Below are 22360 nucleotides of genomic sequence, written 5' to 3' on the forward strand. Positions count from 1 at the left end.
TTCAACTCTTTCTAGTCTGCCGTCTCCTTTTACTCTTCCCAAACTGCATGAGCACTTCATTCATTCACTCGGTGAACGCTGAGTTGCCTGCTCTGTGCTGGGCCTTGGGGACACAGAGAGGACTAGTCCATGCCTTGATGAAACGGGGATGACATGAGCAAATTTGCTTTTCAGTAGAATTTCTGGTGATCTGTGCAGAGTGGCAAGAGCAGGAGTAGGCAGCTAGGTTAATTACAGAAGTCCTGGTAAAAGGCCGTGTTGGTTTTGCCCTAGGGTGGCAGAGGAGATGCAGAGAAGTGGAGAACTTGGGCTACCTCTCAGAGGTCAAGCTGACAGCGTCAGGGAGGTGACAGAGATTTGGAAGGAGCGGGAGGAATTGAGGATGACTCTAGGTTTGATTTGAACTGGATGTTGTTGGTGCCTTTACTGATCTGAGGAAGAGCAGGCTGGGCTGGAGGAAGAGCAGGCTGGGCTGGTGGAACAGAGTCAGAATATAACAACAACAGTGTTACATCTACTAGATATATCCATGAGGCGTTGTCCAGGAGGCGAGTAAACATCTGGGAACTCAGCGGGGTTCTGGCCTGGAGAAATAATTTAGGCATCCCTCACATACAGATGGTATTTACAGCCACGAGAATAGATATGATTATCTAGGCAAAATGTGTAGATGTAGGTGTGGTAATGTAAGTCTGAAGCAGTATGATTGACTTCTGTGGAGAATCCTTATTTAATTTCTTAACTTAGAATAACACTCAAACCGAATAGCATTTGCTCGATGGGAAAAGCAAATCCCACTGCGTAGCCAGTGCACGGAAGACATTAACCAACAAGTCATTGCAAACATGCCAGTACTGGGCTTTTGATTGAAAGAATGCTAAACTTGATTGAACTGTATATTAAACATCCTTGACTTTCATGAGAGACTAGATCTGAGAGCGTGCACATGGGGAACCCCGGACCTGAGAATGTCACACAAGAGATGAGTTATGGCGCACGTGTCAACTCCTCTTTAAGTGCACATATGTAGTAAAAAATAAGTTCTCACTGAGATGCTGAAACTAGAACATCTGGGGTCACTCACCAGCTGGTTCACTGTTACCATGGTCTCATAGCATACACCTTCGTTAGAACTGAATGTTTTACATGTCGTGGACCCTTTGAGATATTCTCCATAGACAGAATTGTAAGTGTTAAATCTGAGAATGCCAAGCATGGAAGAAGCTTTATAGGAACACTTGAAAAATTAGATTAGAATTCACAGTAGGCAAAACCCGGAAAGAATCCAAATGTCCATCAACAGGACTTACAGGTAAACAATTGTGGAATAGTCATTCAGTGTGCTCGTATACACAGCAACTTGAATATCAAAAAAGTTTTGTTGAATGAAAGAAGCCAGACACAAAAACATACATACTGTGATTTCATTTATATAAAGTTAAACTACAGGCAGAAACTAATCTATCATGATAGAAACCAGAACAGTAGATGCCTGTGGGGGATAGGGATTGACCAGAGGAGGCATGAGGGAACTTTCTGGATGATGGAAATGTTCTATATATTGATTGGGGTGTTAGTTAAATGGGTATATCCGTTTGTTGAACCTCATCAGCTTGTCTACTTAGCATTTGTACATTTCACCATACATGAGTTTTACCTCAGTAAAAAAAGTAAGAAAACAACAAAAACAGTATGCTAAGTGGTTTTGTGAGAATGAGTATCGGGAGCACGTGAGTGAGGCATCCCTGTGGTCTCAGATTGTCAGGGAACTTTTCCCAGAGGAAGTAATCTCTCACATTTCTCACTTTTATCCCTTCAGGTCTAAAATGACTTACTGTTCAACTCTTAGCCAGGTCCACACAGTAACATCTATTCTCCTAGGTTGTCTGTTTAATTTATTGTGCAAACCAAATACTTTAGGTAGTAAAAGGGAGTGCTGTTATAAATTACACTGGGACAACACGTACAAACTGTGAGCGTTTCTGTTTCTACTGCTCAAACTGTGCTTCTTGACTGTTTTTACAACTGAAGGTTGGCAGTGGCAGAGCAAGTGTTAGCTGAGGGTGGAGCACCTCTGCTTGGTCCTTGTCTAAGGGTGGATAAAGGTGGCAGGGTGCAGTGAGATGGGGGTGGGGTGGGGAATACCTGTGGTGGGTAGATGTGAGTTGTGATTTACATGTTAACTTTTTAAAAAAGTTGTTTCTTATTTCCAGAGTTATTCATGTTGCTTTATTTGTTCCTTTGGAACAGGAGATAGTGGATAACTCCTTTCAAAAATGGAGGATGGAAAGCCCGTTTGGGCTCCACACCCTACAGATGGATTTCAGATGGGCAATATTGTGGATATTGGCCCTGACAGCTTAACAATTGAACCCTTGAACCAAAACGGCAAGGTGAGTTTCTCAGAAATTTTTCAAAATTTGATTTTTTTTTCTATCGATGTCTTCCTTCATAATAAAGTAGATATTCCTGGCACAGTATAAGGGAAAGCCATTTTCTAGTAAGTGAATCTTAGTTTTCTACTGGGTTATTGTTTGATTAAATCAGAAGTACATACCCTAGGGAAAAAATGGTGTCCTATGATAAAATCAAGCAGAAATTTAGTGAGCCTTTCAGTATTACATTCTTAAGAGGAAAAGCTATATGGTAAAATACAAACAATAACAACATTTTTATTCCTTATAGGATATTAGTAAAGTTACTAGGATACCTGTAATGTACTCAACATGCTACAAAGTAAGAATATGAGGAGTGGATGGGATTATGCTATCAAATTTTGCTTTAGCTTCTAGATAATTTTTTTAAGCTTTTTATTTACTTAAATTTATTAGCATAGGATTAGAGTATATATTGGAAATATTCTCTATTAAGTAAAGATACGTAAGTTTTAAGCATAACCCGTCTGTTATTATTTTTGTTATAATGATGGTTTTTAAAACATAAAAGCATATTTTAATTCTGTACATGTGGTATCTGTTTCCTTTTATGCTTAGGCATAGACGAGACAGTATTACAAAATGGGAGTTTGGGGAAAAAGTCACCTGGAGTTTCTTTGTCTTCATGGGAACTGTAGGGTCCGTTTTTGTGGGACAGCTTCGCAAGTTTCAATTGAATAAATATTCCTGTTAAACAGATTTTCTGACTAAATTAAATTTGTTGGTGTCATTTCTGTTTCCTTTAGACTCTCCTAGTGTTCATGAATAATTTATATTCTGCTGATACATGGTTAACTCATGCCATGTGACTGCCATCCTTCTGGGAACCTTAGAAAAACAAGGTGGATCTCTCAGGAGGCCTTTTCACAGAGAAGGCTATTCTGTTACTGTAAACAACCCAGGAACCTAAATGCATAATATATAATGTACCGTGTTAGAGGAGGCCAATTAAAGATACCCTCAGGAAAGAAAAGGCAAAGTACCTTATTAACAAAGTGCCTTATTAACAAGTACCTATTTGTACTTGCAATGCAGTACATGTTAAAAAATGAATTAAAAAAAGTAAGCTTAATTATTTTTATGTATTTGAAGTTGTAGGGGAGGAAAAATGTTACCTTACCCTTTTGGGTCTCCAGCTGGGCCTAAGAAACAAACTGACATAAGACAGATTACAGTAGAAAAGCATACAAGTTTTATTAAATTTTCAGTTGTACATGGGAGCCTTCACAAGAGAGTGAAGACCCGAAGAAGTGACCAAAGCAGAAATCTTTTATATTTTTAGACAAAGAAACACTACATTTGTGAAGAATTGGTAAAACAAAGGGGTTCAGGCTAGGGGCAGTGGGGAAATGAGCAGGAAGAGAGGGGTTGGTTTAACGAGGTTGGTGTGTGGATTCCTCAGCCTCCACTCCCCATCTCGGTGATGAGATAGTCTTCCTTCCTTCCTTCCGGTACAGGAGGGCACCTTTCACATGTGACTTCCATCTCCTGCTTTCCGATACACAAAGGAGGGAGGGGCGGAGGGCCCTTCTGGCAGCTGCTGTTTCTCAGGTGCCTTTAACTCAAAATAGTCAACCTGCCAAAGGAGCATATTTTGGGATGACGTGCTCTAAACTCCTTCAAAGTCTTTTTTCATTTTTGTTTAACATACTTTATAAGTGGAGTAAATCAAAGGGCCAAAATGAAATTAAAAGTATATTTCCTAGGTATATTTGGTTATCTCCGCAGTTAACAAAATAATTCAGTTCAAGCATGGAAGAAACTTGATTTATAGGTCTATACTTTTTAATATTTTAAATATTTTGGTGTGCTGTCAACTGTGCCGCCTTAGTATTAATCAGGTACACACATAGAACCAATAAAAACTCTTAAAATTTAAATTTTGAAGTCATGAAAATTTTATGGATTTGTAGATAATTCTGTAAACTAAAATTCTTTTCACAAATATCTTTTTTTGAGAGTTAAATTCTCAGGGATTGCTTTTAATCTTAATTTTTCCTCCACTTTCTGATCGAGGTCTTAATAAATTGTAGTGTCATAATAACCATATGATTAAAAAGATCCATAAGAGAAGCAGTCTTGATAATTCGTCGTCTAGAGATCCCCAGCTTTTATATATTCAGGAGTTCCATGCCTAAGGCGATGGTGCGTGAGACCTGTGTGCGGACGCAGGGGAGGTCGGAAGAGCAGCGATTAGCTCTGAGGAGAAACGTGCCTTTGATGGCAGCAGGGGCTTTGCACGTTTTTAGATTGTGACGTATAGTAAGAAGTAGATTTTACACTGCATTAGTTATGTTTATTGTACATGTGTACATGTGTGTATTTATAAGAAATAGATTTTACTTGTCAACAAGTATGTGTATTGTGTGCATGTATATACTCATAAATGAAACAGAATTAGTCAAATGAAACATCTTTACTACATGCTATGCATTTGGATATTTTCTAATATTTTTTGTTTTGCTAAAAATGCTGTCATGAACCTCCAAATTGATTTCATCTTCATATTTGCAGCAGACTGGCCTTCAGGCTTAAGCCCTAAATAAGGCACATAAGGGTGTACATTTTCTCGTCCCCGTCTGCTTTACTTGTCTTTCGTCACCTGGCATTCTTCCCCTCATACTCTTGCCGGTGCTTGTTCTTGTCTGTTTCTCCTCCTCTTCCATCCTTCCCTTCTGATGTGTATCAAGCCCTCACCGTCAGGTGACATCAGGTCGTGGCGGGGGCTCTGTGTCCTTGCTCACAGCACTCCTTTTGCCTGGGATCCACTCTCCATAGCCCTTTGCTTAGCAAATCTTTCTCTCTCAAGACTCTGATTGAGGTCTCTTCTTGATGAAGTTTTTCCACAGATACCCAATCTCTCCCTCCTCCTCCCAGGCTATAGAATGTACTGCTCATGACTCCTTCCTTCGAGGGGGGTGGAAATTCTTAGTCTTCTGAAATGCTTTACTGGAGATACTTGTTTTCATTTCTCTCCTGCTGCTGACTAGGCCATAATCTTCTCAAATGCAAGGACTGTTTTATTTGTCCATTTTGTCATTGGAGCTTGATGTGCTGTGCCTGACGTATGGTGGATGCTCACTGTGGGTGGTCAGCGTGTGCTGTGCCTGACGTGTGGTGGATGCTCACTGCGGGTGGTCAGCGTGTGCTGTGCCTGACGTGTGGTAGATGATCACTGTTGGTGGTCAGCGTGTGCTTGTGACGTGTGGTGGATGCTCACTGTGGGTGGTCAGCGTGTGCTGTGGCTGACGTGTGGTGGATGCTCACCGCGGGTGGTCAGCGTGTGCTTGTGACGTGTGGTAGATGCTCACTGTGGGTGGTCAGCGTGTGCTTGTGACATGTGGTGGATGCTCACTGCGGGTGGTCAGCGTGAGCTTGTGACATGTGGTGGATGCTCACTGCGGGTGATCAGCCTGAGCTTGACATGTGGTGGATGCTCACTGTGGGTGGTCAGCGTGTGCTGTGGCTGACGTGTGGTGGATGCTCACTGCAGGTGGTCAGCGTGTGCTGTGGCTGACGTGTGGTGGATGCTCACTGCGGGTGGTCAGCGTGTGCTGTGGCTGACGTGTGGTGGATGCTCACTGTGGGTGGTCAGCGTGTGCTGTGGCTGACGTGTGGTGGATGCTCACTGTGGGTGGTCAGCATGTGCTGTGGCTGACGGACGTGTGGTGGATGCTCACTGCGGGTGATCAGCGTGAGCTTGTGATGTGTGGTGGATGCTCACTGCGGGTGGTCAGTGTGTGCTTGTTATGTAGTCTTCTTTTGAGAAGAGAAGAAGCCTCATTCCTTGAAGAGAAAGAGTTGCCTTAAACAAATTTTCTCTTTCTCATTAAGCAGGCGGTAAAGTAGAGAAGATGAGGGCAGGTGATAATTTGGGAGGTGAAGAAGGAGGGAGAGAAACTGTCTTAAGGCCTCAGTACTGGCCTTGCAGCGCAGCTCGTATCCTTCCCTTTCTAGGAAGTCTTTGTTGTCTACCTCTCCCTCTTTTTCTGACCTCCGGAGCCTCTTTTATTTCACATGGCTCTCACCAAGGCACCAGCCCCTGGAGTCTGGGGAGTCCTTACCGCCGTTGTCACGGCTTTGAAGTGGGCATCTAGTCTGTGACATCAGCAGTTATTTCTGAATGCATTTCTCTATCAAATCATTGTTATAAATTATGGATTGGTTTATGTTACCAATATACTTAATATACTTAATGTACATTATGGATTCATTCCGATTTTGTAATCTGTCCTCTAAACCTTTCCATGTTTGTAACATTAAGAACATGTGTACTGTGTTCCAAATAATTAACTTCCAGAATTTTTAGGGCCTGTTTTCTCCATTGGGTACAACTTTGAATTGGGGGGTGCCAGCAGCCTGGATTTTATCCTGTAAGCCATAGCAGCAGGCTTGCGTTATACTCTTGCATATATAGATATATATGGACCTACAAATAGTATTTTACATAATTGAACAAGTTTTCCGTAGAGGTTTTTTTTTATATTCATGGAAACTTCAACCATGAGTGTTTTTGTAATTGTTTGGGAAATATACATTTATAGATAACTGTTAGAATGACATGGATAAAATTTAATTCTCTTTAAATATAATTTGATATCATTTCTTCTCTCTTACAAGATTCTATCTTAATTCTAGAGTTTCTACCATGCATTTAAGTGATATAATAAAGGCAAACTTAGTCATGGATGCCTGTTATTTTATGGACCAAGTGGTTTTGGATACTGTTGATATTTCTGTACAGGAATTTGTATCTAATATGTTTTACTCAAACAGTAGCAATAATTAAATAATGGTCTTTTCTGTTGGTATATCTGATTGATTGAATGTTACTTTTGCCTTTTTTAAAACAGTAAAATTGCTGTATGTATAAAGCATTAAAATTTATATTTTTTAAAAAGTTGTTAAATAGTATACCTATGTAAGTTTAATATACTTCTTGTTTTTGTCCCATTCTGGGAGTTAGAGCATATAATGTTTTTTATTGATTTCTGTTATTGATTTCATGTTCATGATAATAGTGAATAATATATTTGAGTAAAATTATTATCCTATTTTTGGGTTACTGACTTGTCAGTTAAATAACAAGATCTTATATTATATTTTAATGAAGAGCATATTGTGCCATTACTATAGTGTATGCAACCAATTAGGCTCCTTTATTTTCCTTACTATTTATAAGCCTCTAGTTTAATGAGCTTTTGTTTTGCTTGTTAGACATTTTTGGCTCTCATAAACCAAGTGTTCCCTGCAGAAGAGGACAGTAAAAAAGATGTGGAAGATAACTGTGAGTATCAGGTTAAAAAACAGATCTCCCACAGAAAGGGAAATGGTTCCTCAAAAAATAAATTAGTGGTTACGTTACTAGATGCGCTGTACTGGGTCAGAGGAAGTGCAGCCTTTTGCCTTGAAGTTTCCCGGGAGCGGAGGGCTCGGAAGTCCCGTGCTCGTTACTGTCTCACGTTTGCTCTTTGGCAAAGGATTCTCTCAGAAGTCCTTTTAGTGTTATCTCAGCTGTGTAAAGGTGGGGATTATACTAATTTGCTATGAAGCCTGAACTAAAGATCTCTTGCTAACAGTTTTGAAAGAGTTATTTTGAATCTCATCTAGAATCAGGTGTTTTTACAGTAGTAGTATATGGTTCAGTAATTTGGAAGTTGAGTCAAGAGGAGCCATTTAATCTCACTGTTGAAGGGAGCAAACATTAAAAAACCTACTCTGTTAATAAGTACTAATTGAAAATTGATTTTTGAACATGGTATTAAAGTGCAGTATTAATTTGACTTATAACTATTTTAGCATAAAAAAACTTTATCCAGTGAACAGGCCATGTTCTCACATTTCAATATTGAGCGGTAATCATATTTCCTTATTTATTTGGCAATAGTTAAGAATCATGTCCATTTCTCTGAAGGTATCTGATGTTAAAAACTCTCCTTTTAAAGAAAAAAGGTAAGAGAAAACAACATATTTGTCCTTGTTGATTTTCTCTGGAGTACATATTTGAGTAAGCCTATAAGATGCCCATAGGTAAATGGGGACAGTATGAAATAGTGGAGTAATGGGAGAGCTGTGGACTGAGGGAGAGCCTGAATTCAGGTTCTGACTGTGCTGTTAGGAAGCTGTGTGCCTGTGGGCAATTTGTCTTTCCTCTTTGGGCTTCTGATCTGTAAAATGGGAGTAATGTGTATGTTACATGATTAGAGATGATTTATTTAAAATGCTTGCCATAACCCTCTCTCAATAAATGGTAGCTGTTATTAATAGGTGTAAGAGATTGAGAAATTCCTTTCCAGAATTGCTGGAGAATTTGTCTGATGGGATAATATTTTTCTGAACAGTAATCAGAACAAAGGTTTAAAAAAAAGCAAAAAACATAGGAATGAGATTCTATCATATGCAAAATAAGTAAGATAGTTCTTTTCTGTTAAAACTTGCTGGGGGCCGGCCCCGTGGCTGAGTGGTTAAGTCTGCGCACTCCACTGCTGTGGCCCAGGGTTTCGCTGGTTTGGATCCTGGGCGCAGACATGGCACTGCTCATCAGGCCATGCCAGCATCCCATGTGCCACCACTAGAAGGACCCCAAATTAAAATATACAGCTGTGTACTGGAGGGATTTGGTGAGAAAAAGCAGAAAGGAAAAAAAAAAAGATTGGTAATAGTTGTTAGCTCAGGTGCTAATCTTTAAAAAAAAAAGAAAAAAATCTTGTTGGGGTATTCCGAACTGGGAATTAATCCTTTCCATATACTAAAACAACATTTTTGGTGTATGTATCTATATGTAGCTAAACATAATAAATGATTTAAAATTATTTTTAATCCATTTCTTAAATTAATATTTTAAAACATTCTCCCCCTGGTTATTGCATCTTGATGCGCTTGTCCATCATTTTAATTTTCCTGCCTCAGTGTGGAATCACTGCCTCTTGCGGGTGTTTTCTTTGGTGAGGCCAGACAGCAGCAGTGTCAACGCGTGGATGTTGACTGTCCTCATCATACAGTAGCCCAGCCCTACTTGAAGTCTCTTTTCTGAAACTACGTCATTAACACAGTTTTGGTTGTTGAGTTTAGAATGTAGGTTTTCCAGCTAAAGGGGGTTCCATCACTTACTAGTTCTTTTGCCTGAGGCTTCCCACTGTACCACTGTCACCTGCCGGATGACTCACTGGCCTTGTTTCTTAGGGTCTCACAGGCATCTTTTGAAATCCCTTCTCCTTCTCTATATCATGGTACTCATGTGATGACTAAAGCCTGATGTCCATAGAGCGTTCAGAACTCTGTGATAAAGGTTCTCTCGAAACAGAGACATGAGCTGTTTTGATGGTTTCCTAAAAAATAGAGCAAACCTATTTGTAGCTCTAGGTTTTCTATGCGAAAGGTTTTATATGTGGAGATTATAAATGTTAATTTTGCCTCTTTACTTGACTCTTGGGTATTAATACCAGAATAGGAAAAAAATTCAAGGATTTGAAGTCGGTAGTTAAAGTACCAGCATTTTTTTGTGCTAATTTTAAGCTACTGTTACTTACACAGCATATTTTATTTTTCATGAATTATCACCTTTAGAAGTTGAGGATAATGAAGTATAGACTACAATATTGGAGAAAATCCCAAAAGTTGCCTAGTTCTGTCTCTTTTTCAGTAATGGGCTGACTTCTCCAACACTGTAATTGAAGAGCTGACTGCCTTCTGCTGTGTCACGTTGTTTGTGGGCTCCTCTTTGTCCTTCGGTGAACTAGAACTGTAGTGGCTGAGCATGGTCTTAAACACTCAGATAACTCCCAGCAGAGAGCTCCCTAAATTTAATAATGAAGTCATACCCACTCTTCATTAGAAACTTTTAGTATGTTTGATATGCATTTATTACACCAAAATGCTACTTAAGTAGTTTATAAAGACACAAATGTGTTTATTCTTCTATTATTTATCTTGTTTTTATAATTTTAATATTGAGTATAGTTAAATCTGTGAATAAAAGGCAGACACTTCACATGAAGGAATGCATGGTAAGTAGTCTTAGAGCTGGCTACTAGGAGAGGAGCGTAGGAGGGAGGTGGCTGGAGCTGGGAGTTATTTCTGAGACCCTCAGGAGCATCCCTAGGTCATACCTTTAGGAATGTGTAGGCCATTGGGATACACCGTTTCCCATTCTGGCAAACTGAGAGTCATAAATATTCTCCTCTCTCTCTTTCCCTTTCCATGTCTTCATGAAAATGGGACAGGCTGAGTAGCACAATTTAAGAGGAAGAGCCTCCTGTCCGAATTCTTATTGTCACTGGCAGATATTTCACCAGTTAGGGATGTATTTGGTTTCATTAATGTATATCCCTGAGAAGGCAGGTGGTGAGTGTGGAAGGAGGTAGAGAAATGACAGCAAGCAGTTATTCACACGTCCGTATAGGTTTGTATGATTCGCTTTTCCGGGGGAGCTGTATCGTGGGATTAGGAATCTTACTTAAAGGAAGCAGAGAGTATCATACAACCAGGTAGTTCAGAGGACAGAGAGAGATGAAGGAGTGGTTCAGCATTGTACTTTGGATAAGAAAAGGCAGCATGTAGACCAGGCTCCTGGGAGATGAGGGTGGAAGGAGAGCCAGGGATGTAGAAAGATTGGTGACCCAAAGCCCAAGCTAGATACCCCTCTGCTGCCTGCCTTCGCCACATCTTTCCTCAGTTCAAAGGAAAGCTGCCATTCAACTTTTGGGATGCTCCACCCACTTCTTACTCTGTTTTATTCTGCTGTAAGTGGCATTGGAAAACAGTGAGGTGGGTGTCCTTGGAAAGTGAACTGGCTGCGTTATATGAGTGTAGAAGCATGGGCAGTCCTTGTTGAGATTGGTAAAGTCAGGGGCTCTTGTCTGACAGAGTTGGTTAGGTGTTGAACTGTTTGTTAGACATACATATGGTATAGGTGTGTACATTCACAACTTCAGTGAGGGATCAAGCAAATGAGTCAGGGAGGGTCCTGCCCTCAAGGATCTGGCTTAGTAGCCAAAACCAGATATATGAAATTATAATCACAATACTGGCAGTCTGGGTAGGCTCTGTAAAGAACGTACTAAGAAGAAACTTGTGGTGGTGGTGGTAGTGAGAATGAGGAAGCATCACCTATGAGGTAATCTGTGAGCCGACCTTAAAGGATAGGTAGATTTTTGACACTGGAGATGTAGAGGCAGACGCAAATGCGTGAATGATAATTTAGGTTTAATAAATAGTTTAGGCTGCCTGAAAGTTTAGACCATACTAAAGCGAGTTGTGCAAAACTATATGAAGAAGTCAGCTGAATGCAGGTTTAATAAGGGCCTTGAATATCAGACTTGAATATAGACTTTGGTAGTTGGTGGAGACCCTCTAATGTGTTTTCAGGAGGAGAGATATTTCTTTAGGGCTTTATTTTAGCTAAATTAATGTGCTGAGCAGTCTGGATTCATCATATCAGTTGTGAGGCACTGACTGAATGATCTCATGGTCCCTTCCTATGGTAAAATTTTATCTTTTGTGTTTTTTTCTATAAAATTGAGAGTTGGACTGGATTAGTGTCATCACTTTGTTGTGTCAAAAGTGTGTAAAGATCACTGTCTAAAGTGGTACTTTCTTCCCATTTGAATGCTGCTTGACTTTTTAACCAATCTTCATCAAAATGTACTTACCTGGTACTCACTAGATGTACTCACCTGGTTGGAAATTCATTGTTTAAAAATATCACTGTTGGGGGTGGGGCAGCCCAGTGGCACAGTGGTTAAGTTCGCACGTTCCGCTTCGGTGGCCTGAGTTTGCTGGTTCAGATCCTGGGTGTGGGCCTACACACCGCTTGTCAAGCCATGCTGTGGCAGGTGTCCCAAATATAAAGTAGAGGAAGATGGGCACAGATGTTAGCTCAGGGCCAGTCTTCCTCAGCAAAAAGAGGAGGATTGGTGACAGATGTTGCTCAGGGCTAATATTCCCTAAAAAAAAAAAAATTACCACTGTAGGGCCAGCCCTGTGGCCATGTGGTCATGCTCCACTTTGGTGGCCTGGGTTTTCCCAGTTCAGATCCTGGGCGTGGACATGGCACCACTCATCAAGCCACGCTGAGGCGGTGTCCCACATAGCACAACCAGAGGCACTCACAACTAGAATGTACAGCTATGTACTGGGGGGGCTTTGGGAAGAAGAAGAGAAAAAAGATTGGCAACAGATGTTAGCTCAGGTGTCAGTCTTAAAAAGGTATCACTGTAACACATGCAAACTGGATATATTTTAAATCAGCCTCTGGGGTTTACATGTAAATAAATCTAACTTAACAGGTGAATTTTAGCTTGGATCACAGTGATTGAGTATTGTTTCATTTTACTTTTTTACTTGAAATATCTAATGATTTATAAATTTTATATCTCAGGTTCACTAATGTATTTAAATGAAGCCACACTCCTGCATAATATCAAAGTTCGATACAGTAAGGACAGAATTTATGTAAGTATTTTACCTTGGTGTAAGTAGTTTAAACTTTTGTGGGGATAATTACTTTACATGCTGCTGTTTGATTTGGTCGAGCTTGAAACTCTCCCAGAGAATCACACTGGATCTGGCCTGTGGGACAGTGTGAGCCCCACGAGGATGAGGGCTTTTCTCTGGTTTTCAGCTCTAACTCCAGGGCTTAGAACACGATGGGACACAGTAGGCACTTAATAAGTGTTTGTGGAATGAAAGAAGGATTCAGAGCATCATCTGATATCTTGCAGACGTAAAAATGTCCAATTTGATTATTTAAAAAAACACTCATTATTTTGGATTTTGTTTCTTATTTTTCCTATGTGTCTGTAGATCTGTTTGATTAATTCACTTTCCACATTGTTCTGCAGAGAATTTAAGGCAGCCTATAAGGAATGTGTATTGAAATGAAAAACTTGGATGAGAAAAAAATGAATAGAGGGCAATACCTGGGGAAATATCAAGAACACCGAAATGCTCATCATCCAGCCTAAATAGCTGCAATATTTCATTAAACCCTAAATTGAACCTCCCTACCTTAAATATCCAGAATATTAGGGTCTGGCCCAGTGGCATAGTGGTTAAGTTCACATGCTGCACTTTGGCTGCCTGGGGTTTGTGGCTTTGGATCCTGGGTGTGGAGCTTCACACTGCTCATCAAGCCATGCTGAGGCAGCATCCCACATACGAAATAGAGGAAGATGGGCACAGATGTTAGCTCAGGGCCAATCTTTCTCACCAAAAAAAAAAAATAAAATAAAAATCCAGAATATTAAAAAATGAGACAATGCTTTTAATGTAAATAGGGTTTGCACAAAATCCGATGGATGCTTAAGTAGTGTGTTTTAATTATAATTATTCATTGGGCACATACGAGGTTTTATTCTAATATGACCTACTTGTAGATTCCTTTGTTGTCTGGAGATAAATTACCCTGCTGTGGTTCTCCTGTTATAAAGATGGGACTGTTCATTATTTTTGAACGAAGAAAACACATGGCTTCTTTGACACTTCCTAGATCAAATGACAGTGTCTTAATCTTTTATATCACTATCAGTTTGCCTGATTGTACTTACTTAATTCTGACTAAACTACCTTTAGCCTTTGCCGTCTGTCCAAGGGGTGACAGCTGGGAAATAGAGCTAGACTTTTCCAAAAAGAGTTCACTTGCTATCTTTTGGTTATATACAGGATTAAGTCTTTACTTTCCTCCTTGATTTTTTTCAAAATCAACTAAATAAAAATTGTATTTAGGTTGAAATAGGGGTATTCTTGATTAGAAATATATTTAGAAGCAAAATTCACTCAATCAGGCTAATATTGAGCATTTGATGTGTGCTAAATGCTGTTTTAGGTATTGAAATAATGCACGTTTTTAAAGTTTGTTTGTTAAAGCAGTTTAACTTGCATTAAGTCAATAAAAGTTGATTTGATATACCCAGGAAACATCATCTTTCAAGTAGAACTGGCCACTATTTTTTATGTATCTTATATCTCTTGGTGTAGGGGTGAAGCAATCATTTGTTTGATCAAATTTTAATTATTTTAATATCTTTTTTCTTGAAGTTTGTAAAGTAAAAAATTTCCAGAGTAATCGGACTTTAAAAAAATTGAGGTACTTTGTTTTTATTTGGGGTGTTTATATGAAAGCTGAACACCCGTGGGACTTTTCCTTGGTCTTTTAACACTCCTGTGTTGCAGTGGTGCTACTCTTGCTGACTCACCATCCATAACCGAAAGTTTACAAGCAGTGTTAATTGTCTTTTCAAAAAAATTAGTTGTCTCTTTTTTTCTGCATTGGGTTGAGTAGACCTTTAAGTCTTTGCTAAATTGCATGACTGACAGAAAAAAGTGGAATTTAAGTCTTTGTTTCTCATGTACAATGTCTGTATCACCCTGGAGAATTGAGTTCTTAGGGTTGTTGCTAGCTTTTTTGATCCTTCTTTTCCTACGATATGTACGCAGTTGGGCACATGACCTCTGTTAGATAGTAGCTGTTTGGCATCCTCAGCTTCTATTTGGAGAACCCGTATTTTCAAAGTTAACTGAAGCCATGATTGGTATGTTTTTTCCTAGCCAATTATGCCTTTTAGTATAAAACCATTAAAAATCAGCAATACATAAATGTCATTATTACTATAGTATATGTAAGAGAAGGAAGCAATTTGGAATAAGAGTTTAAATTTGATATTTTTCTATTTCTCACCAACCAGAAATATCACTATTCTCCCTTAGATTTGAGTAGAACAGTAGGCTAACTCACATTTCGTTTTCATTGGTTACTAAAAGTCTCTGTTACTTTTATTTCCCATAGGAAGATTATTATCTGGAAATTTTTATTTTTTACCCCACTCCAGGTAACATCTTTGGAAGCATTCCCTGAATTTTAGATTAGTAGTCTGAGAGTGCAGGGTTTCCACGTCATTTCCCTTCCACAACTAAAAGCAGAAAAGAGAAAAATATGGTCCTGCATGCCCTACTTTGTGGCCAGTAAACGACAACTAATTGCTAAACCACAGCTTTCTTTCTGCCCACAAGGAATTTTATAAATCCTATTCATGCATTTTTCTGATATTTTAAAGCCATAGTTCAATTCCACATTTAAAAGCAAGCTTCAGTCGCTCATTCAACATTTAACTTGTCAGTATTCTAGGCAATGGTTAGCATATTTTGTTTGCAAAAATCTGGGACCAAGTGGTCAGCACAGAGCTGAATTAATCCTTGGCATTCGGTGATGGGGAGAGGCCCAGAGAGTTTGTCTGCTGTATTAAACTCTTCAGTAGCAGGGTGAGTAAAGTAGTCCAGGTGAGGAATGAAAGTGACCACAGCTGGGGCTGGAGGGATAGAACCAGGAGAGGAGATTGCTTAGGTAGAGTCCAGAGAAGAAGGCCTCTGAGGTAGAGGCACAGAGACTCGGCTCTCTGCCCTGATTTGTTGGGGATGCCATGAATATGGGAGAGCATATGGGAGGAGAATGTTTCCTTTGAGGCAATGAGAGGTCGAGAGATATAATCTTGACTTTGGACATGGTGAGTTTGAGATGCCTATGGGATGAGAAGATATAAATATTTAAGTGCTAGAAAAATGTGCGTCCTGTAGAGATCAGGAAATGTTTTGGGCAGAAATGTACATTTAGTAGTCCTGCTTATACAGAGAATTGAAGGTATCTGTTTGCTGCATTTTCTTTCTCCTATGAACCTTATTTAGTTTTAAGTGAAAATAATAATTGGAAAATTTCATGTTTATGCTTTTCCTGTTTAGACATATGTCGCCAACATTCTGATTGCAGTGAACCCATACTTTGACATACCTAAAATATATTCTTCAGAAACAATAAAGTCGTACCAGGGAAAATCTCTTGGGACAATGCCACCTCACGTCTTTGCAATTGGTGAGTAATTTAATTGTTTCTTAATTTTTGTTTTCCTTATATTGTACAAATTTAGTCAGTTTTTCTTTTGGATTAGTGAAAGGCACTGTGACTTACCTGTGTATTTTGAAGGGCCTGACTGCATTTTGAATGTGTCCTCATTGTTAGGAGCATGTATCTTACACTGGGTGGGGAAGAATGCTTTTGCAGCCAACACATAGGGTAGTCATACATCATTAGCTTTGTTAAATGCCTGTGTCCACTTAAGTGTGTCCACCCAGTTGAATATAGGACATAATAAAAGAGCTGACCTAATGATTCTTTTTAACTCCTCAACACAATCAGCTCCATCTTAAAAGTGTCCTCCTTCATAGCATCGAGGTCCAGGCCTCCCACTGTTGCCACGTCCTCACTTGTGTGTGTCACATGGGCTGGAGATAAGCTGTGAGAACAGACTTCTGTGTCTTCTCTTGCCTCAGGGCTTTACAAAATTTAAAGGATTGAAAATGCTGTATATACTTCACATCTCTGGGGAATTTGTGTGGGAAGACAGCAGTATCTGTCTTTATCTTTGTTGGGCTCTTTCTCATCTTGAAGCACTCTAGCTGTGAGGAACAAGTTCTTTCTTTCTTTTTTTTGCTGAGGAAGATTTGCCCTGAGCTAATCTGTTGCCACTCTTCCTCTGTTTTGTATGTGGGTCACTGCCACAGCATGGTTGCTGACAAGTGGTGTAGGTAAGTGCCCTTGAATCAAACCTGGGCTGTCGAAGCAGAGTGTGCCAAACTTAATCACTAGGCCACGGGGCTGGCCCTGTGTTGGAATTCTTTGACACACACCCTTGGTGACTGCAAGTACAGAGGTGTTAGCTAACCAGATGTCACTGGCAGTTAAACGATGACCTGTTTCGGTGCTAGTTCTTCGTGCAGTCTGTTTCTCTTTGGGCTTCTCTTCATGCCTGACCACAGCTTTTACTTCCAGATTTGGCTGGCTTTATACTGTGTGCTACTAGGCAGAGTGAATATGTCAGCCAAGTCCAGTGCAACAGCAGACTGACTTGATTTTAAGATGCTCTAAGGGGCGTTGTGTGTTTTCTATCAGCTAGCAAAATGTTGCAAAATCCTTCGACCCTGCATGTGAGCAAGCCTACCACTGGGGAATTGCTACCTTTAAAGAAATAAATATATATTTTCTAATGTAAATCAACTTTTGTTTTTAGTTGTTTACTGCTAAAAAAAAATGTTTACAATGGTTCTACAAAAGTGGGCAGAACAGGTTGCTGATAAATTGGTCAAATGGATGGGTATACATTATATGTGGTTTGCATTTGGTCCTTAGAATACAAGCCATTTGTAAAGCTTTCTTCATTGGTATAGGAGTACATGTCTGAGGTAAGAAATAGTTGTCTTGTAGGGCCAAATTGGTCAGGACCTAATTTTGAATTAAAATTGTTTTAATTCCAGACCACTTTAACAGCATTAAATTGTGCTCAGTTTGTCTGTGTAGTCAGTCTCTCTCTTTTTTTTTTGGTGAGGAAGATTGGCCCTGAGCTAACATCTGTTGCCAATTTTCCTCTTTTTCCTTGAGTAAGATTGTCACTGGGCTAACGTCTGTGCCAGTTTTCCACGTACTTTGTATGTGGCATACTGCCACAGCATGGCTTGATGAATGGTATGTAGATCCATGCCCGGGATCCGAACCTGTGGACCCCAGGACACTGAAGTGGAGTGTGTGAATTTAACTGCTATGCCACTGGGCTGTCCACTGTCTGTGTAGTCTTAATGTTTAAGATATTTTATAGCCTCCGTTGTTGGAATATAAAGAAGATAGTTAAAAATTATAAATATAAACAAATGCAAATTAAAAAATTTAAAGCATTTAATTTTGTCTATCTTTGAAATGCTGATAAGTTCTACAAGATATTTAGTAGTAGTACTGCAGAAGAAAACCATGCCGATTTATTTTTGCAGTTACGTATTTTTTTCTCCAGCAGAATTTTTAGTTGCCAGATTTCTTAATTGGTAGCTTGTTACTTCTTGCTTTTCTCCGGGGACTCATTAGTTATGTGTAGCTATCACTCTGCAGATCTGCTCTGGTGTTATTAAGAAGAGCTGAGCCACAGCTCCTAACATGGAGGCATTCCAGGACAAACATAGTTGTTTATTTGGATTTCATATTGCCTAGCTGTCAGGATAATAGAACATTTAAAGTAAATACTTCTAGAGATGTTTGGAACACTTTTGAATGATTTTATTTTAAAATTTTACTATTAACGCACATTTATAATTTCTTTAGGAGCAAATGCTCTTTGATAGTAAATGAACTTTGGACATTTGATGAATTTGTATTTAATGCATCGTTCATTATTATTGTGTTATTTTGACCCTAGCTGATAAGGCTTTTCGAGACATGAAGGTGCTCAAGATGAGTCAGTCTATCATTGTATCTGGTGAATCAGGAGCTGGCAAAACGGAAAATACAAAATTTATTCTAAGGTGAGGAGTATTTAGGCAATCTGGAATATTTTGAACAGGTTGATTTTTGTTTTTTATTGTGGTAAAAAATATATAACATAAAATTAACTATCTTAACCATTTCTAAGCATGCATTTCGGTAGTGTTAAGTACACTCACATTGTCGTTCAGCCCATCCCCAGAACTTTTCATTTTGCAAAACTGAAACTCTACACTCATTAAACAGCTCCCCTACCCTGGCCCCTCATAACCACCATTCTGCTTTCTACTTCTGTGATTTTGATGACTCTAAATACTTCATATGAGTGAATCATACAGTGTTTGTCTTTCTGTGACTTATTTCACTTAGTATAATGTCCTCAAGTTTCTTCCATGTTGTAGCATGTGTTAGAATTTCCTTCCTTTCTAAGGCTGAATAATACTCCATTGTATGTACACGCCACATTTTGTTTACCCATTCATTCGTCATTGGGCACTTGGGTTGCTTCCTCCTCTTGGCTGTTGCAGACTAGTGCTGCTGTGAGCATGCTAATGAATGAAGAGATGCAAGTATCTCTTTGAGATTTGAACAGGTGGGCTTTGAATACTTCTGCATGCTTTAGGACCTAGTTTGAAATGATAGACTCTATCCCTTTTAAAAAACAGAAACCTTATGTGGAAACTAAGCTGTAGATTGTTGGAAGCCAGCTCTGACACATTATTCTCATGAGGATCCTGGAGGAGACCAGTGCTGATTAGGCAGAGGGAAATCAAGGAATGTTCCTCCAAAATCTCACCTTTACATTCTGTTCTCAAAATTCCTGCTGTTAAAGCCATTTTTTACCTTACACTTATGACAATTGGCCTTATTTCAGCCTCCCCACAATCCTCCTCCTAGTGTATCCCCTTTGCTGCCATCAAATTAAGCTGTACACTTTGTTTAGAATTACAGCATTTTAAATATGGAAGGAACCATAGTACTCATTATAGTTTAGTTCTTTCAATTTACATAGCCAGCGATGTTAAGTCTGGTTGGTTGTGAAGCTACTGCTAGGACCAGCGCATTCTGAATCCTTCCCACTGTCCTTCCCACTGTATTGTAGTTCTTAGTTGAGTGCTGATTGGTAGGTCCCATGTTGAAATTTTGCTATCTGTTATGCAAATGTATATGCTATTTAGAGTTATTTGTATAAAACCACCTCAGGAGTTTGTTATTGGCTGCTACATATATGCAATTCTGGTTAAATGAATACTTCCCAATACTTTTGGAATTCTAAGTGGTTCAATTTCTTATTCTTTCTCTCCTGTATGTAATAGTCGTATGATGAGTCTTTGGTTAATGTACACCTTTGAAAATGAACAAATAATAAAGAAACTATAAACTTATAGATTAAAGATTGCTCTTTGTTTTGAAATGTGTCAGGCAAGTAGTCGTTCCATCATGTTTTGTCTTTCATTGTAACAACTTGAAGAGAGCGGTAACTTCCTAGTTGTCCTTTGGCAGAGCACCTCATTTTCTTTAGCCATAAAGATTGAATTAATAGGCTATTGCAGAAGACTTTGGGATCTCATGTACAAGATGAATATTACTGTGTGAAATGTGTGGCATGTTTAAAACCAAATAGTCGGTTACAATCAGATTATTCCCAAAGACAATTTTAAAAAATAAGGCTGATTTAGATGTTAAAGGCAATCTAAGTAGAATCTTAAATGTTTAAAAAGCTGCAACAGAATAGTTACATTTAAAGATAAATTTGTAATTTTTAAATAAACAGTTATAGTGATGATCCAGGTTTAAGATTTACATGTATTAAATAATATTAAAATTATAGATATATGTAGTATTGTTATCTAAATTTTTTTTCCTATATTTTGAAACAGATATCTGACTGAATCCTATGGAACAGGTCAAGATATTGATGATAGAATTGTTGAAGGTATTGTTAATTTTTAAAATTCTTATTTTGTATTGTTAGGTATGTCCTGAAATTAATTTACAAGAATTCTCTCAGTGATCTGGACTATTCTTCCAGAAATCCAAAAGACTATCTCCTACAAATCTTTGCCCAGCTACCATCTTCTCACTTACTTAATGTCTTTTGTCTTCTCCTCCACCCCATGTAAGTGCTAAGGGGGCAGAGATCTTTGTATATTCCAAACCCCTGGAATAGTGCCTAATATATAGCCTATGCTCCATAAGTGTCTGTTGGATGAAAGAAATAGAGGAAGCTATCTGGCCTCCTGTTTGTTTTGTTGATGTTGTTTTTTTGTAAAGGAGAGAGGGAAAGGGTTATTGGAACTGAGTGCCTTTTTGGGGAAATCATGAAGAAAAGAGTACACTTGGAAGGCCAGTGTCTGTAAATTGATTTCCTTAAGCTGTCAGTGCTTGCGTACCTTAGATGGTCGTCTTGTACCTGGTTTGGAGACTGCTGTCGAGGCACCATCCTGTTGAATCTGCACCATCCTCCTGCATCGTAGCCTCCTCTCTGATCTCTCCACTTATGTTCTCACTGCCCTTAATCCATTCTCTGGGTGGAAGGTGGGGTGATCTCTTTTGCTTTAAACCCTTTAACGGTTTCGTGTTGCTGTCAGGATAAAGCCTCAGCGCTGTAACATCCCCTGCAGTCTCTCTGTGGTCTGGCCTCGGCCTGCTCGGGTCTTACCTTGATCCTGTTTCTTCTGTCTCCTAATGCCTTAATCGTGTTGTCTCCCTGTAGTTCTGTGAGGTGTTGTGGGCCTCTCTGGACTCTTTCTCTACCCCCTTCCTCTCTTTTCCCTACTGGGCACTCAGTAACTATTTTAATAATAATGGTGATATTAACATTTGTGGGGGGTGTTAAGCATTGTCTGATTTGCTTAAAATCTGTTACCTAATTTAAATCTTCACAGAATGAGGTAGGTACTGTTGTATCCCTGCCTTACACATACTGAGGTAAAAAGAGTTTGAGTTAACTTGCCAAAGGGCATATTGGTTCCATCAGTTGTGGAAATGGGATATAAACCCAGGCATCTTAACTATATGCTATACTAAGTATGTATTTTAACACTCTTTTTTTTTTTTTAAGATTTTATTTTTCCTTTTTCTCCCCAAAGCCCCCCGGTACATAGTTGTGTATTTTTTAGTTGTGGGTCCTTCCAGTTGTGGCATGTGGGATGCCGCCTCAGCAGGGCCTGATGAGTGGTGCCATGTCCGCGCCCAGGATTGGAACAGGCGAAACCCTGGGCTGTTGAAGCGGAGCGCACGAACTTAACCACTCGGCCACGGAGCCGGCCCGTGTATTTGAACACTCTTGATATTTTAAAGAAAAATTTCACTTGAACAAAAATTTATTAAGAGGCCTCCTACGTTCATGCATTTTGCTAGATCATAGCTGGTAAATGTTAGGTACTTTTTTCACAATTGTGTAATGTGCGTATAGATGAATCCAAATACAGCTCTAATAAACATTTTTAAAGTTGTCCATCAGTAAAGTTTTCTCTGTTTGTAGATATAAAATTTTCCAGTTTTACTTAGAGTTCTCACTGTGATACTGTGACACTGAGGTGTAAGGATCTCCTCAGTAATGCTTACTCACGGTGAAGCACCTTACGGTAGTGAGGGTCACCCTATAAAGTTGAATAAGTAGGGAGATAGT

The 22360-nt window shown here is 39.2% G+C and overlaps 1 protein-coding gene across 17 annotated transcripts in view; it reads left to right on the top strand.

The window, feature by feature from the left end:
* Positions 1-22360, top strand: part of MYO6 (myosin VI) — a 153822-nt gene that overhangs the window by 62862 nt on the left and 68600 nt on the right. For all 17 annotated transcript variants that reach the window (XR_011422557.1, XR_011422555.1, XR_011422556.1 and 14 more), the window contains 6 exons: positions 2251-2393; positions 7653-7722; positions 12814-12887; positions 16167-16296; positions 18662-18767; positions 20607-20662. Coding sequence is in view for 12 of the 17 variants with exons in the window: in XM_023650669.2 (XP_023506437.1) it covers positions 2277-2393; positions 7653-7722; positions 12814-12887; positions 16167-16296; positions 18662-18767; positions 20607-20662 (553 nt within the window). In the remaining 5 variants the exon portion in view is untranslated. The remainder of the gene's footprint in view (positions 1-2250; positions 2394-7652; positions 7723-12813; positions 12888-16166; positions 16297-18661; positions 18768-20606; positions 20663-22360) is intronic.

Source organism: Equus caballus, chromosome 10 (assembly GCF_041296265.1).
Source record: "Equus caballus isolate H_3958 breed thoroughbred chromosome 10, TB-T2T, whole genome shotgun sequence".
Lineage (NCBI taxonomy): Eukaryota > Metazoa > Chordata > Mammalia > Perissodactyla > Equidae > Equus > Equus caballus.